This window comes from Pipra filicauda, unplaced genomic scaffold (genome assembly GCF_003945595.2).
Source record: "Pipra filicauda isolate LSUMZ 115617 unplaced genomic scaffold, ASM394559v2 scaffold240_size1633699_pilon, whole genome shotgun sequence".
Lineage (NCBI taxonomy): Eukaryota > Metazoa > Chordata > Aves > Passeriformes > Pipridae > Pipra > Pipra filicauda.
In genome coordinates this window covers 599630-617100 of record NW_024104355.1, presented here as the reverse complement: position 1 = coordinate 617100, position 17471 = coordinate 599630, and the positions used below count along the sequence as shown (strand labels likewise).

The 17471-nt window shown below is 37.6% G+C and overlaps 1 protein-coding gene across 1 annotated transcript in view; it reads left to right on the top strand.

The window, feature by feature from the left end:
- The first annotated feature begins 2547 nt into the window (after window positions 1–2547).
- LOC114003206 (opsin-5-like) overlaps window positions 2548–17471 on the top strand; it is a 28533-nt gene continuing 13609 nt past the window's right edge. The window contains 4 exon segments of the mRNA XM_027749905.1: window positions 2548–2741; window positions 11791–11918; window positions 12462–12692; window positions 12695–12795. Of these exon segments, the coding sequence (XP_027605706.1) occupies window positions 2548–2741; window positions 11791–11918; window positions 12462–12692; window positions 12695–12795 (654 nt within the window).

Here is a 17471-nt window from a genome sequence, read left to right as displayed (position 1 = left end):
AGACTTGCTAGGTATTTTTAGCATTATACAATATAATTTCTGAGTGCCTGGAACTTGACATTGATGAAGGTTGCCATGAAAATACTTTTCTTAGCATTGAGAAATTGCAATTAAAAATGGGATGTTTAAACCCCTTTGTGGGTGAAGTGAAGGTCTTTCCATGGTGGTATGCCTTTGTTACACAAGACAAACAAGAATTGGGATGACAGCGGAATGGCAGATATGTAGTGGAAACCTTCACTGTGCTGCCATTTTCTTCCTCACTTTGGCTGCTAGGTATTGGTGGAAATGAGGAACAGTTCAGTTGTGAAAGAACAGCTTTGTTGCATTTTTTCTTTTCCTTTTTTTTCCTTTTTTTTTTTTTTTGTCCTGAATGACATCTTTACAGTGAAAACTTGTAATTTTAAGTGTATAGGTTTAAAAATTTGTGTGATTTATGCTCTGCCTGAGCTGTCAGTGTGCTGTAACTCAGTGTGAGTGAGGGCAGGTGCCAGCCTTGTGGAAGCCCTGCAGTGCCAGGCAGCTCTAAGAGTATGGAAACAAGAGCTCAAGGACCTGTTCTTCCGTTGATCACATGAAACAACTCCAACTGTGGGATCAATACACCTGCAGATGAGACAGCAGTCCAGATACTCCTGGTTGTTAAAAGCAGATTCCTACTAAAAGATTCCTACACTGTTTGGTGGTAAATGAAAAGGGGACTGTTCTCTCCACATCCTTATTTAGTGCAGTTTACCAAATACCAAATAGAATTGTCTGCTTCAAGTATAGTTGGTCCTGCTCCTATGAATGCCCTGCATCAACTAGCTTAGTAAAAATCCTATATGCTGCTGTAGACTGTTAAGTTTGTTAAATAGGCAATTATTCTTGTCAGGGGTGTTTAGTCAGGTGTGGCCGCTTATACATTATACAGTCAGGTATGGTGTTACTTATATAGTAGCTGTATGATGGATGCATTGATCAATGTAGCATTTCTAAAGTCACAGAAATGAGAAATAACAGCACTGACAGCACCTCAGTAGGCACTGGCTCCTGACTGAGGAGAAAAGAAGCCGATGTCTTAATTTAAAAATCCTGCTTTTACGCATTAATAGTACAAAATCAACTGTTTGACACACTACTGTGGTTTGACATTGGACTTCACTGATTAATAGGGTGTCTGTGTCTATGAAGGTAGTTGAAGTTTGCCATATTTCTTTAGGAGCAAGGATGAAAATCCCCAAGTCCATATTCTAATTCTAAATCCAAAACCCAGCACTGGACCAGCTAATAAGACAAAATGTCCCAGCTGAAAGCAGGACAGTCGTTAGGCAGTTAAAAAGGGTCTGAGGGGGAAAACAACCCAACTAAATATCTAATCCCAACTAAATTTATTCAGTCCTGATACTGGATCTAAGACAAAATGATAGGGTAAATGAGCACACTGAGCAGTTGTTGCACCTGTGGTCTTAGGAAGAGAAAAGGGTGGAAAATGCTATATGAAAAGTTGTATATGTTTACTAATAGAAATTTCCTGTTCTCAGCTCATGATAAGAATGTAAGAAGGAAAGATATAACCGTTATTCCTCAACCTGGATGGGAAAAGGAGATAAGCATAAAAGCCTTGGCCTCCCTCTCCCTCAGATTCCTGTAGAAATACCCGAAAAGACCAGTAGGGGCAGAAAGGCCCTCATGGCCATTTTTGGCAAAACCGGAGGAAAATGCTGATACAGCTTTTTGGAAGCTAATCCACTTGTATATATTTGGCTTGTGTCCTATAATAGAGAGCTTTTCTCGGTTTTTTTGTGAGATTAAATCTGTATTATCCTTTATTCTACTTTAAAGAATATTAGGCTGGTGGTCAGAAGGCTGTGATGGATAATCACAAAACTCTCTAAAATTGCTCCTCATGACAACTGTCTTCTACAAAACCAAAATGAAACTGGCAAAACAAACCTAAAAATTACTGAAGGAGAAGTATTTGTATTGTGGCCCAGACAGAAATCTGAGGCAGGAAGATTTGGGGCAGAACTTCAAAATGTAAAGGGGCAGATTAACAGCCAGGGAAGGCAGTGACATTCAGGGTTCCTGGTATTCCCTCTTTGTATCCCATCAAAGTGTTGCTTCACTTTAATCACCAGTGCAAATCAATTCAAATTCTCATGACTACTAATTGTTCTGGTCAAAAGTGACAATAAGGTTATACAGTTTCATAAGAAACTCAGTTTCTTTGAAAGTGTTACTTCCTGGGAGGGAAGAGGATGTTTCAGGTACATATTGTTACTTTGCCTGGAATTGTTATTTTCGTTGAATCCTTCTGTGGAAATTTCAGCCAGTTGCCAAAGTCCTGGAAAGACATAAAAGGAGAATACACTGGATCCTAATTAGAATAAATTATTCTTTTAATAATAAGATGATTTTTTTTTTTGCAGTATCCTTTTGCTTTGGACCCAGAACATGCAGTAAATAAAGCACAATGCAGCACTTGTGCTGACAGGATTCTTACTTAGTAGGAAGAGTATGGTGACAGGCAAAGGTGTACATACGAAGAACAGATATATTCGAAGAATGAAGTCTGAATCACTAGGAAATTGCCCAAGGGTGCAAGCAAAAACTAGTCTAGTGCCAACAGAATTGTCCACAGGAGGTAAAGATAAGAAAAGTCAAGGTTTATTGGAAGAGAGAGAAATTAAGGATCGTTTTGATTACTTAGATGAGGAACTAGAGCTGGTGAAAGCAGCTGCCACAGAGAAAATGGTCAAGTTGAGCGTATGGATAAAATTCTAGAGTGGGATCTGAATTTAATTCCAATTTCATCAGAGGTATCCTTTGGGCAGGTGCTGTCCCACAACCTCTAAGTTAGTAAAGCACATAAACCACCTGGAAGTTAATGATTAAGACATCATGAGGCTATAGAACCTGCATGTCTTTCACTTCCCACCTTTTAAAAATAGTGGAGTGCACTCCTATTTCATAAACATAAGTAGACTAAAAAGTAATCAGATTTGGTTGTAAGATTTTGTGTTGGCTTATTTCATTTAGAAGGGAATCTACACCACCAGTGAATAAAAGGATCTTTGCTCTCATGGATTTTAAAAGCCAATAGTCAAGCACTCATGAGAGATAAGCAATGGCTTTGTGTGTGGATATCTTCCTACAGAAAAAGCTAAAAAATCTTAATTGAAAAGGGAAAGATAAGTTTATAAATACACCTGGACTGATGAGTATGAGGCCAAAGTTACACTCAATTTCATGAAAATGCCAGACACACAACTCCTGGGTAGTTAACAGTGCTGGGTCTGTGATAAATTAATGGTTTGCAAAGTAGAAATATGATGATAATTAATATTACAAAGTCTGTAAGGAATATATATATTTTGCATTTCTCAAAGCAAAGCACTGAATTGTACACTAAATTTTATGTTTAAATAGCAATGGTAGTTTTAAATCATCTGAAAAAGACAAGGATCAGGAAAGTGTGAATGCTGGCAATTGTGTCTACTTTGGCTTTTCCTTCAGGTTGTCATATGGTGAAAGGATAATGTCACTTTTCAGAGTGATGTATACTAACTTTTTCCTACAAAGAGAAGCAAGATTTGTTGTGTGAGAGAGGGAAATGTGGCAATTGTGTACAACCACTTGCACATTTGGGCAGGCTTTTCCAGATCTCTAAAATCGTAGACAGGGAGTCAGTTCAAAGTGTGTAACCACCACCAGAGGATTTCAAAGCCTTTGACTGCCACACATAGGGTGCACATGGCCTCAGCCAGGTTTAGGATGCCTCAAGGATGTATTTTTCCTTTAGGTTAGGGAATTGCAAATGACTCATGCTGGGAGAGAAACCAGCCTGCAAGACAGAATATGGAAGGAAACCACTTTGTAAAGGAGAATTAGCTGAAGTGGCTATATCTGTTGAGGGGACAAAACTCAAAAGTTAAACTATTCCCTTTTTGCTTCACCATCCTCTTCTTCCCCCAAAACTGAAGAAGTAATTCTTCAAGGAATAGATCTCACAGAATCGCAGAATATTCTGAGTTGGAAAGGACCCACAAGGATCACCAAAGTCCAACTCCTGACCCTGCACAGGACAGCCCGAAGAATCACACCATGTGCCTGAGAGCACTGTATGAAAATACCTGGAAAGAGATCTAATCCATGTGGCATTAATTTTGCCAAAAATGGTTTAATGTAGATCTGTGTCAGGTTCCTTTAGTATGTTTCTCTATGGCACCATACCTAGAATCACTGAAGTCTCAAAAGCCTGTTAGAGCTCCAGAAACTCCTGCTTGTGATAAAAACCTTAAAGCAGCTTTCCAAGCATCCTGCAAGAACTCAGGGCTTACAAAAATATCATATGAGGCGTAAGAAATGTTTCCTTAAGCCACAGAGAATTAGATTCCTTATAGTGAGGAGTCTTCAGGCAGCAAATGACTAAGCCTGATGCCATGAAGATTTGGGAGCTCTGTTACTGCTGCCCTGGAGGAAGGTCATGGAAGGAGTTTTTTATAGTTTTCTCCTGTGACTTGATGTAAGTTCTATGTGAAGGTACTACAGCCAATAAAAATATTTACAAATGAATATGAGGAAAAAGGCTGAAGAGGTGTATAATCTTCGCACTTGGCTTTAGAGTACAAAAAGGTGCCAATGGGAAAAAAAATGCAAAATATTTCAGGGGGGCAAGACGGTAGAGTAAGGGCAGCTAAGAGAAACAGCAGAGGACAATGAAAAATGCTGAAATGATGCAGTTAGAAGAAAGGATTGTACCTGTCCTTTTAAGAAGCTGGACAAAGTAAATGAGACAACAGAAAACTGAAAATTTAAGTAACAAGCTTGAGGGAAGAAACTGAATGTCTTAAGTCTTTGGTGTAAAGCAAAGTCATTTGAGGGACTGATGGACTTGGTGTGAGAGCAATTGTGACTCAGCTACAGATGGGGAAGGATCTTTCCTGGTCAACAATGACTGATGTGAAAGCTTGTACGAAGAACACCTTTTCGAAGAAAATCAGCTAAAAGCTCCAAAGAAATGAGGAAAAATTAGAAGCTCTATGGTGAAAAATTACTTAGCAGGACAGGAAAAGAGACTTTGCTGGGTTTGAACTAATGAGTGTTTGCTGTAAGTTTTTGGGTTGGGTTTAGAGCACCATGTTGTTATGGACAGTGGCCTTAGTAAGTTTTAACTGTCTAAAATCAGCCTGCAGTTTGATGTAAAGAAAGAAGAAAGCTGTGTCAGGTATTGCTGCCAGCCTGGTGATAGCAGTGTGTGGGTGGTAGGTGAGACCTCACTTTTTGTGATTAAATTTACATCCTTCTCTCTGTGGAAGAGGATGCAATGGTGATATGAAGGAGGTAGATGTGACCCTAGACTGTGACAGACATTTCTAATAAAAAACTGCTCCTGAGCTAGCCAGTGAAGTACAAGATGGTTTCATGGGAGTGGAAGTTTGATTGGTTAACAAGAAGGACAGGATGTTTCCACACCCTTCACAAATAAGTTAATTCTGGGTGGGGATGGTGAGAGAAGACAAGACAAACCTTTTCATTTGAAAATAGTAAGAATCAAACTGGCTATAAAGAGATGTAGTTGGTTGTCATGGTACTGAGAGACTCGTTGGTAAACTAGAAGAGAAATTTGAGTGTGAAGTTAGGAGTAAATAATTAAACAAACTCATTGAAAGCTCCCTAGCTAGCTATTATAGCTCAAGAAAGAAATTTTGCAGTCTTGATGGTCAGTTTTCTTTAATGTGTTCAGTGTTTAGCAGCATCAACAACAAAAAATGAAATAGATTATTATTTATTTCACTGTGCAGTTCCACAATATATTGTCACTATTTGTTGTTGTGGTCTCTGCATCCTCAAAACTACATAGCAGAATGAGAAAAGCACAGTGAGGATCAAAAGTATAGAAAAATGCCTACAAGAAGAAAGAATTTGCTTGTAACTGCACTCCCAGCCTCTTCCCCATTTCTCACTATTTTATGTTTACCATTACTTTCTGTGGGCAAAATGCTAGAAAATGAAGCTTCTAGAGAGAACCATCATTTCTGATTTGCTAGTTTAAGGTTGTGGACCACTGAGTTGTCTTCAAATGATGCCTTTCGTGATTGTACCAAGGCTGTACCAGATCCCTGTTGAGAAGGGTTAGGTTTTCTTGTGGTGCTCCCCATCTCCAACACTTCAAGAGCTTCCTCAGCCCTGGCAGAACAGCAGTATGCAGAGGCAGCTAGGCTGCAGTGTGTGCACTGATGGTAAACGGGGTAATTTGGATGTTGGCATGCCCTTTTTAGTTTACTTGGGTAAAGAACAAGTCTGTGAAGTTAGTTTTGCCTCACCAGTACTCACAGAGTACCTCCTGAGGCATAATGGATACAGAAAGAAAAAAACAGTCCAACAAGGTCTGTGAGTTATTTTCTCATTTAGACAGGGGTTTAAAACAAAACAAAACAAAACCAACCCCCCAAAAAAACCACTTGCTGTTCAGAGAAGAACTTGTTTGATGGGGCTGTAGGCACCTGTTCTGCCTGTTCTCTGAGCTCTGCATGGTGTTTATTTGTCACTGTGAGACAGGATGGCAATTTGATCAGTGTGTGAGGTACTAACACACAGTTGACTAACACCAGTGACTTCAGAGAGGTTCTGTTTTTTATAAAAAGAATAAAAAAACAAGTAGAACTTTTTCCAAATTCATGCCTGGTTCAGGAGCAGCACCAGTGCGACAAGGATTTTATAGTACATAAAGCAACAGACGTTGCATGAACACTAAAATATGTCTGTCAAAGGTTCATCTGTATCAGACAGCAGCGAGGGAGGAGCAAAGGTGACTTATTTATACTTTTTTTGTGATGATGTGGGAGTTGGTGTGATTGGAAATCAGGGCTACACAAATGGCAAAATCAAAGCATCATTTTCTCCTTCCTCAACTAACCCTCTGAGTGACTTTCTAAGAGTTGTGCTGGACCTTATGGTTTAGGTCAACCCTGGATGATTGCTTCAATTTTGTGAGGTCCAGTAGATTGTATCAGATAGTGATCATGTTGTGTGACCTCCTGTGGCCTCTATGAGAGGTGTCTTAAGAAGTTTCTAGATCTGGGATAATTTCTTAGTATAGAGAAGTTTGTGGGAAGATTTTCATCTTGATTTTGGGAGTGGAAATGTAGAATTAATTATTCTGGTCATAACAAAGTACACAACAGATTTATCTTCTCCTCCCCCTCCCATTCTATTCTGTTCTTTTTTATCAAATTCAAGAGATCTACTTAAGAATTGTCTTCTATTGCATGCTATTCTCCCTTTCTGTGGTGTGATGTAAACAGAACAGTTCTGCTACACTGAGGATAGTGGATTTCTCCTGTTACACTTCGCTCAGAAGTACATAGATTGTCATTCCCTTTGTACAACTTTTCTCAACATCATGTATTTGATTCACGTGGATGCTTTCAATGTGGTTGGCAGGATAAAGAGAGGCATATTATCCAGCACTCAACGTATTAAGAAAAAAGAGTAATTCAAGTTAATTTATTGATTTGTAATATCAGAACTTTTGAATTTTATCCTTGTTTTTTTCTTGCCTTTGTATATTCATGAGTAAGCTTCTACACAGGTGATAAAATGCTAATTAAAAGTCAATTTCTAATTAGTCCTTCCAGTAATTGTTATTTATGAAGGTGGAGTGACACGATGCTAGAGATGAGTACGGTTTCAGTCCTGTGTTCCAAAAATATGACTTTCCATAACCAGAGTGAAAAAATTAATTTCCAAGAGAATTTACCATGAGGCTGAACAATGGTGGGACCTCAATGCATCCATGCATGCATGGATGAGTCAGCTCACTTTATGATTGTGTGCTGAAATGACAATGGAAGGGAATAAAATGAGAGAGTAGAAATCTATATACAGAAGTATCTATTCACATATGTGAACAACTGATTGTGGTCTAATACATTTTTCCAGTAATTAGTATTAAGATTTCCAAAGTCTTCACAAACATGACCATGGCAAAAAAAAACCCCAAAAAATCCCATGTTCATTTGGTAAAGGCCTCTACGTGCTCTTATTTCAGGAATCTTTCATGCACTGTGCAATCATCAAAGTTGCTGTGTGTAATTTCTGTTGACTTAATTTTTTTTTGTCAGAGTTACTGAGGAGTAAACTTTTTCTAAGAAAGGGAAGATTTCAGAGTTTTTTTGTAATCCAGGGTATAGTAGTTTGTCCTTATGTCATTTAATGGAGAGAGGTGATTAAAAAGAGTGCAGAACTCATTTCAAAAAAGCTGTGCATAGAACTAAATAGAATGCTTCTTTGGTATAAAAATGTAACTATTACTGAAACTACATTTGGAAATTTTTCTGCTTCTGGTCCCTCTTTGTCATATGCTGATGTCACTAATCTGATTTGAAATGAAATAATAAGTACTAGTATCAAAAATACTTTACAATAAATGTTGAATTATTAGACTATTTACTTGTTTAACCTCATCCTACCCTGCTGCTCCATCAGCCACATGCTTTTCCTTTTAGGCTATTTTCTACTGAAGATTTTAAGCTAATAAATACAGTGTAGGGAAAGACCAAAACATGGAATACTTAGGGTAAATGTTGTGTGGGGAGGATGGAAGAACTGAAATCAATAGAAGTCTATCTGAAATTAGAAAATGAGAGATTTATGACATATGTTCACAATAATGATAGTTTATTAAGAGTGTGACTTTTATACCTATTTATTAAAACTTATACCTTCAGTTTAGATGCTCAGGCCTGAGTTGTTACCTGGTTTATGGTAATTAATACACTCTCAAAAGTTTAAGAATTAAATTTTTTTAATTTGATTTTTCAAAATTTGTATTTAAATGCATTTCTTGTGTGTTGGTGAGTTTCTCTTGCTGTTGAGGGAAGGAAGTGTTGTACAGGTAAACACTGGTGAAGTATTTTTCAAAAATATCATTATGTAGTTCATCAGCCCAGAAAAAAAAATAAATCCAGTGAAACCTGTTGTTGTTGGCCAACACAGCATGCTAGAATGTTGAGTGGTTTTGAAATATCAGTATGCAGTTCTTGTCTATTTCAGTTCCTCTTTGAAGACAAAAGTAAATTTTTAGGTAAAAATTTACTGTAAAAGAATGGGAAAAAATATTTACAATGCTCAGAAAAATGTGGGTTTCCCAAAACTGCGAATAAGAACAATTGCAACTGACACTCAGGTAATTCTCAAAATGTTGTTTAATGGAGGCTTTTTTCCCCCCTTTTTTATTAACAAAGATGGGGGCATTTTTGCTTGATCTTTACACTTCCTATATCTGTTTTTATTTTCTTATTTTGATAACACACAGAAGGCTAAAGCAGTTATTCTTATGCTGTCTTTACACAAATTCTGGTGCTGGAAATATGTCAGAGAGGAGATGAGTAAAGTGGCCTCTAGGGACTATAGTTACTATTACAGAAGGAATGAAATAAGGTATGACAACCTTGAAGTGATTTTCATTTACAGTGGCAGGGGAAAACTGTGGTATTACTGGAACAGGGATAAAGTAGATGAGACAAGCAAGACCTACATTGTCAGTGGTGCAAAACCCCAGCATCTTGGTGTGTCTGAGTGAGAGCTTTTTTAGCTTCTCAAAAAAGAGGGGGCCACTCTTATCACAGACAAATTAACAGTAGGGTTGGGTGGTTTTTGGATGAGGGACACTGCATATACTAAGAATATCAGCCTGTTTTTGTCATGTCTGAATGACCCTTGAAGCATGGAATTTGTGGCTTAAATGCTCCACTGTGAGTCCAGCCAGTACTGGGCACTTGGAATAAAATTCTTTTCTCAGTATGGGAATTTAATTCCCCAAAATTCATTCCAAGGACAAGGATAAAACCCAAGAAAGTCGATCTCTGGCAAGTAAGCAGACAGCTTTAGAAAACCAGAAACTCAAGTGGCTTTTCAGTACTCATGATGAGCTGAAGAACTGCATGTTCTAGAGTAGAATGTCTTCCCTTAGCAAATATAAAAGTTTGGTTTTAATAGGAGAGAGCACTGAAAACAGAGTACTAGCATCTGAAACGAGCTCAGCCTTTCCTTGTGGATACCTTGCCTCAGGGCAAAAGCAGGTGAATGTCCTGTCACTGTCTTTGTTAGTCTCTTGAGGACAGTCACACGCTGCAGCACCGGCCACCAGGAACGTGGGAGAGCTGAGGATTTTGATGTGAAGTCTTGCTGTTTAGTTAGAAAAAAGTGACAGACCACAGAGAGAATAAGCAGCTTATAGGAAGCTGTAGGGAAGATGGACAAACTGAATTTAGATACTCTGTCTATTACACTGAAAGAAAGAAATGCTTAGATCAATTAGATAAATGCTATTTAATGTGGATATACATCATCGAGCTAAAATGCAGTGGATTTAAGTGGTATGTGAACTGGGAGCTTTAGCTGCTTCTTAAGGTGAGTTAATTTCTTCAGGTGCCTTTTCTTTCACATTTCCCATTTCCCTCAAGTCAAACGTGTAAAGCTGTGCTGCTACTTCATTATGAGCTGCTCTCAATGGAGCAAGAGCCTGTTGCTGTTCATAGTGTTTAAGCAGGAGTCAGGAGCTTGACCTTTGCAACAAGAAACTCGATGGAAGTAAAGAGGAAGCGAGAAATTACCACCAGTGCAAATGTATTTACTGTTATCTGAGACAAAGGTCTGTGAATGTAACTGGAGGATTTTGCTGAGCTTCCATCATCATATGTTTGTGGTAATTTCCATTTGCCAAGAACAGTTCCAGATAATCTCTCTAATACCAGTTAAGACAATACAGCAACAGCATCTGTGAGAGGAGAAAAAACAAACAAAAGGATTAGCCTTTTCTACATTTATTTCTTTCTGACTGTAGTAGAAGACAGCTCCACCTGAGGTGGTTGCCCTTAAATTCTGTGATGTGTTAAACCCTGTGTGTGAGAGCATTTACATATCTGAGTGTGGCTCTAGCAGATGTATTGCTTAATGGATCGCTGGTGTTAATTATTTTTTGTGTCTATTTGAGGTTACTATCTTTTTGATTTCTGCAGGGCTGAGATTTTATTCCAAATATTCACTTCTTGCTGCATTTATCCATTGTGAGTAGTACTAGTCAAGTGATGGTAAAATGCTTCATTTGTTTTTCAACTCCCTTTTCCTTTTCCTTTTCCTTTTCCTTTTCCTTTTCCTTTTCCTTTTCCTTTTCCTTTTCCTTTTCCTTTTCCTTTTCCTTTTCCTTTTCCTTTTCCTTTTCCTTTTCCTTTTCCTTTTCCTTTTCCTTTTCCTGTTGCTTTCTGTATCGAAATACTGCTAAATATTTTGACTAAAGGAGCTGATGCTTTCAGAATGTGGCATGGGGCTTGTGATAACTGCTACTGCAAATCATGCAGGTGTATGGAAAGAAAGGGAGGAAGTATAGTCATTCAGATGATACTTTTGCTCCTCTGGAGAACCTTTACAAGTGAATGTGTCCATTTTGATTAAAACTAGTTTTAAAAACATGTATTAAAGTAGCAGAAATAATAATAAGCAATATTAATTTATGACCTAGGCCTGCTACTCTCAAGGATTTTGATTTTTTGTTTTCAGAATGATTATGATTATCATTATACTGCTTTGTTTTATGAAAATGGCTTAAAAGTGAATAATAAAAATAAAGCATGTATGTATGCTTTTCAAACGAGAAAGTCTTTTGTAGTTGTAAATTGACCAACACATAATTTATTTATACGGTTTTATTGAATTTTTAAGACTACACTTCTAGCTGTATTTCTACAATTTAGTACTACATTTAAGAAAGAAGGCTAAGAATTAATTTTCTTGGTTACTTGCCAGGTGGCTATATGGGAAACAGATTTGCTTGTTCTATGCATTTTGTGGGGTGATGTTTGGGATCTGCAGTCTCTCAACACTGACATTACTGAGCATGTTATGCTGCCTCAAAATTAGTTTTCCAGCTTATGGTAAGCTTATGTTTCTGTCTTAGGTTTCTCAATTTTCGTATGAACATAGACCACCACTTTTGGGCTGCATATCCTAGGGAGCATTTTTATAGAAGAGATCTTTTGCATCCAGTCAAACAATTCTTGTTTCTGTGATCATTGATAACTAACTATAGGGCTAGATGTATGCAGCTGATTACTTGTAAGATCATTTAACTCAAGGTTATAATTGGCAAACATTGGATTTCTGGTATAAAAGCAAGGCTAGCTTGAATAAAATAATTTTTCTTTCAGAGTTTATTGGTACATTTTGATAGAGATTTTTTCATAGAGATTTACGTTGTGCTAAGTTTCCTATATGTATCAGAGAATTCAGCTACCTAATTTTTTTCCAAATTGTTGCAAACCATGCTCTATTCTTACAAACCTTCAGTCTGCTGTAATATTTTGAATGCCTGTTAAAGTTATCCCTCTTACTTACCCAGCTCAGCTGCCCGCATATGGGAAACTGCATTCAAACATGTCAGCCGTGCTAATCTTCACTGATTGCTTTGTGTCTTCCAGGGAACAGGTTCAAGAAGGAACATGGTCAAATCTTGATAGCCTGTGCTTGGACTCATGCAGCAGTTTTTGCATGTTCTCCCCTGGCTCACTGCGGAGAATATGAAGTGGAGCCCTGTGGCACAGCCTGCTGCGTTGACTGGCATTCCACCAACACAAATGCCAAGGCCACTTCTTACACCATAGTCCTCTTTGCTTTTTGTTTTGTTCCCCCTTGTGGAGTAATTGTCACTTCCATTCCCTTATTCTGGTAACTGTGAAAGAATCCAGGAAAGCAGTGGAACAGTACGTCTCAGGTCCTACCAGGACGAGCAATGCACAAACCATTACTGTCAAGGTATTTGAAAGTTAGTTTTTGGCAAGACCTTTTTGGCACAGCTGGGCAGCACCATTTAAGGACCAAGAAAGTTCTTAAGAAGGGAATAGAGATTGAAAAAAAAAATTGATCCTTACTGCATTTTCATTTCAGACAAAAATGTTGTCCTGCTTAGGCACTTGAACAGGCTCCCCAGGGAAGTCATCACAGCAACAAGGCTGACAGAGTTCAAGAAGTGTTTGGGCAATACTCTCAAGCACATGGTGTGACTCTTGGGGATGGTCCTGTGCAGGGTCAGGGGTTGGACTCAATGATCCTTATGGGTCCCTTCCAACTTGGCATATTCTGTGATTATGTAGATTCTTCATATGGCAATGAGTTTCTAAACATACAAATAATAGCTCTGTTGTTTCTGGAGGGTGATATTAAGCTCACAGAGCTTCATTACTTATGAAAATTAAGAATGCAAACTTTTAATCAAAAGGAAGGTTAAAAATTGGAGCACTGTGCAGAATTGATTTTGGGTCTTATGCATTTGACCATTGCTTATGAAAGCCAATCTGGTTTTGAGTGAGTGAATTCTGTTTGCCCAGTTACAGACACCCAAGAAGATCCATGTCTAAGCTTTATATCATTAAAGATTTTATATAGTATAGTAGAGATCAAATTCCTGTAGTGTACAGGTGAATAAAGGACAAAAGTCACTAAAAATGTATCTCTGTAAATTCTTTTTGAACCAAAACCTCTGAAGGTTTGGTTTTCACTAGCTTATACACTCAAATTAAACCTGTGGTTGCAGTATTTGTTGTGGAAATTGTTTTCTGCTGCAAAACCATGTCCTTTCAAGGAGAAGATCAGCATTTATTTTTTTAATATACCAAAAAAAAAAAAAGAAGAGGAACTTTGCAGCTGAAATTAGGTGTGCTTCACCCTTTAGATAATGTACCTCTTGAAAGATATGGGTGTTTCCTCTTGACTCTGTTAACTATCTCCACTGAGAAAGTCTTTGGTTGGTTGGTTGTTTTTTTTCCTCAATTTCAGTGAATCCTTCTCTCATTTTTCTAGTTTGCTGTGTCCTTCTAAATATCTTCCTCACCACCTTTCAGATTTCCACTTAGGTTCATCTTTGGTCCTTATCTTCTCTCTCTGTTTAGGAATATGGACACTCTCATTTGCTAATACAGTTGGATATCTCGCAGATCTGCTTCTGTATAGATTTGCTGTCTCTTTTTTGTGCTAACAAACTTGGTCTCCCTCTGGCCCTTCTCTTTAGATTGCCAAGTGCAGTGTAGCTACACTAGACATCATAATCTGCCCTGTCTCTCCCTTTGAGTATCTTGGTTTTGACCACCATGGGAAACACCGTCCTCCCGCTTACCATATGATCTTGTAAACCAAATATCTTCCTCATTCCAAGCAGTTTAAGAACTTAAGAGTTATGTCCACATTTTACCTACTCCTTCTCTGTAATAACTCTTAGATGAAACACTTTCTAACTGAAGCTCTAAAGCATATTCCTGCCCACTCCTGGATATTCAGTAGAATTTTGTTACTTAAGTCTTTCACTTGACTACTGGAAACTATACTTTAACTCTTTAATTAACTTCCAAAACTCTTCATAGCTTGTCCCAACTCACTTCTATACCCCTGTTCAGCAAGACCAAGACTCTGGTTATGCTGTATGCTCATAGCACTCAGAAAAGCACATGTATGTTCAATGTTACTTGTCATTCTTGTGAGTTATTTCTAACAAAAAAATGGCAAAATGAAAACTATATCTCTTTCAAACTTCCTTTGTGATGTTAACACAGGAAGTCACACTGGTATATCACACAGGTTGATACTGGTTGAGCTGCTGGAACATTAGGGAAACTGCTTAATATGTAGTGACAAGTATTTTTTCTTTTATTCCATTTTTTTCCCCTTCAAAATTGTTGTGTTCTTCACTGTTAAACTGTAAACTCTTTGAGTTACTTTGAAACTGCTTATCATCTGCAGAGACTCTCCCCCTGCAATAATAATTATACAAATAACAGGTAATTATACATGATAATCCTTTGAAGACACTTGCTAAGAGGATGGTATAGTCAAGTCATAAATCATAAAAGCAGAAAGGAGAAAAGAGAGTAACTTTCCTAAAACAATTCAACCCAAATATGTTAACTTTGTGGTGCATTTCTGTTGTGATTTAACTCCAGTTGGTAATCAAGCACTATGCAGCCACTCCCTCAGTGAAAACATGAAAGTAAATTGTGTGACTTGAGTTTAATAATTGAAACAAAATAAAATATAACAACAACAATAATAATAGTAATAATAGTCATAATCATCTACTACTACTACTAACTGTATTGAAAAGGGGAGAGAGAAAGAGGAGCATAACCCAAGAGAAACAAGTGATGTTCAACAGTAATCATCACCCACTGACCAGTGCCCAGCCCATCCCTGAGCAGTGATTGGTGACTCCCAACCAACTCCCCCAGTTTATACACTGGGTATGATATTCTACAGTGTGGAATATTCCTTTGGCTGCTTTATGTCAGATGGTTGGTTGGCTTCTTGCTCTCTCCTGGCTTTTTGCGCACCTGCTCTCTGGCAGAGCCCGTGAAACTGAAAAGTCCTTGACTCAGAGCAAGCACTGCTTAGCAACAACTAAAACATCAGTGTGTTATCACCATTATTCTCCAACTAAATTCAGACCACAGCACTGTACCAGCTACTAAGAAGAAAATTAACTCAAAACCAGTAGAAACCAGGACAACTTGGAATTATTATTTGAACTGTAGTTCTTCCTGCTGGATTTCAGCTGCAACACAGCCTACCTCATAGTACCCAACAAATCAGAGACAATTTATAGCCCATCCTTCCTCTGGCATTTTTCATTCTGCCTCTGACAGCAATCCACTGTAATGTAGGAGTCCTGATCAAGTTTGACCTGCCCTCTACAGTTCGATCCAGCTTTGGCTGAAGTGCTTGGACATTATATCAGTCATGAAAAGCTAAATCCAGAAAATTAATTGGGCATCTAAAATGGGACTTAAACACCTACAGGTTTGACTAAGCCCAGAAATGTGATTATAGAAGCTCTTGCTTGGTGGCTGCCTATGCTTTGAGGCTCCAAGAAAATTCTATAGGTTCCTCTGTGAACGTAAAGATTTCCCAAGTTCCTGCAGTTTTCTTTAACCTGTTTTGACCTACACACTAAGTGGCTATCACTTTCCTAAAACATATTAACATAAGCACACCGTAAAACTCAATTTAAGCCCCCTTTAGTCTATTTGTTTATTAGCAATTGAATATTTTTACTTAAAAAGAACAATAAAATAGAGATAATATCATAATCTACTTCCCATGTTAAAAGATGTCTGTAATATTTTTTTTCTGTGCTGTTTTAGAGTGACAATTACAAGACTTTTAAAAAATGTAATGGGAGCTGTGTAGTGCTGTTAGTGCTATTAGTGATTGTGAATTTGCAAGGTTGGATAACTGATGATATTGCTTTTATTATTATACAGTGCCATAAAAATCACTTGTAATACATACAGAGGACACAATTACTCTCATGTGATCTCTTCACTGGTGCATGGGTTTGACAGTTTCTGGAGAAAACATGCTCTGAGCATATCGATAAGACAGATAAATATTATGAATGCAAGCAGAGATGTAGAAAATTACCTCTTCTCCAGGAGTTCCTTGGGATTAAGCTATTTCAGAAACACAACTTAGTTCTTCCTAGGCATTGCAAGATGTCTTGTCAAATATTTGTCCAAATACCATCTCTGAATTTTCTGCAGTACATTCAATTTAAATCATGAGGGCTTTGGTCTAGGGGATTGTGTTCAGTTTTTGCTCTGATGAGTATGACCTTGAACAAAACTTCTGGTATTTATCTTATATTTCTTTCTGTCTGTAATCTGAGATACCTCTGAAGTACTTGATTTAAAACGCTGAAGATCCATTTGGCTGAAAAGGAAAAATATGAATAATTCACATCTATTTTCCAATATTTTTTATTGAAGGAACTGATTTTGTTAATCTTTGGAATGCAATGATTTCCAGAGAAATAACACAGACTTAGACACCATGGAGGTTAATTGGTCTTAAATTTTGTTCCTACAATGCATGGACATAGCACTTGGGATTTTTCTAATCCTCATTACATTTTTTTTATTAAATTAATAGAAATTTTAGCATCAACATTAATGGAGGATGTCACACTGCTCTGAAACTGGAAGTATTATATATGCGCTGGTACAGGCAGTCTTGAAAGCTGTGGCTAACTGCAGGTGGGAAGGTCCATGAGCATAACGGGAAATATAAAGGAAATCAAACTGGATAAAGGTTACTCTTCACAGAAGACCCACGATTTGGAATACAAGATGTTAAATCTCAATAATTCTTTATAAAGGGTAAAACTACTCTTAAAGAAAAAGAAGAAAAACAGCCATTTAATGCCCTTTTCTGATTTTGTCAACTTTAAACAGAGGCTTTCTTTGTAAAGCAAAGCAACATTGTGATTTGCTGTAGGCATTTCAAAGGGATTAGTTTCTAAGTGCATGTGAAGGGCAAGAATCTGCATGAAGGCACAAATAGTCTTAATGCTAATCTTGCACTATCAACTTTATAATATTTATTGATTTGAGGTGGAGTCAATTAGCTTTTTGTCAAGTGTAGGAGATGACTGACAGAGAACATCT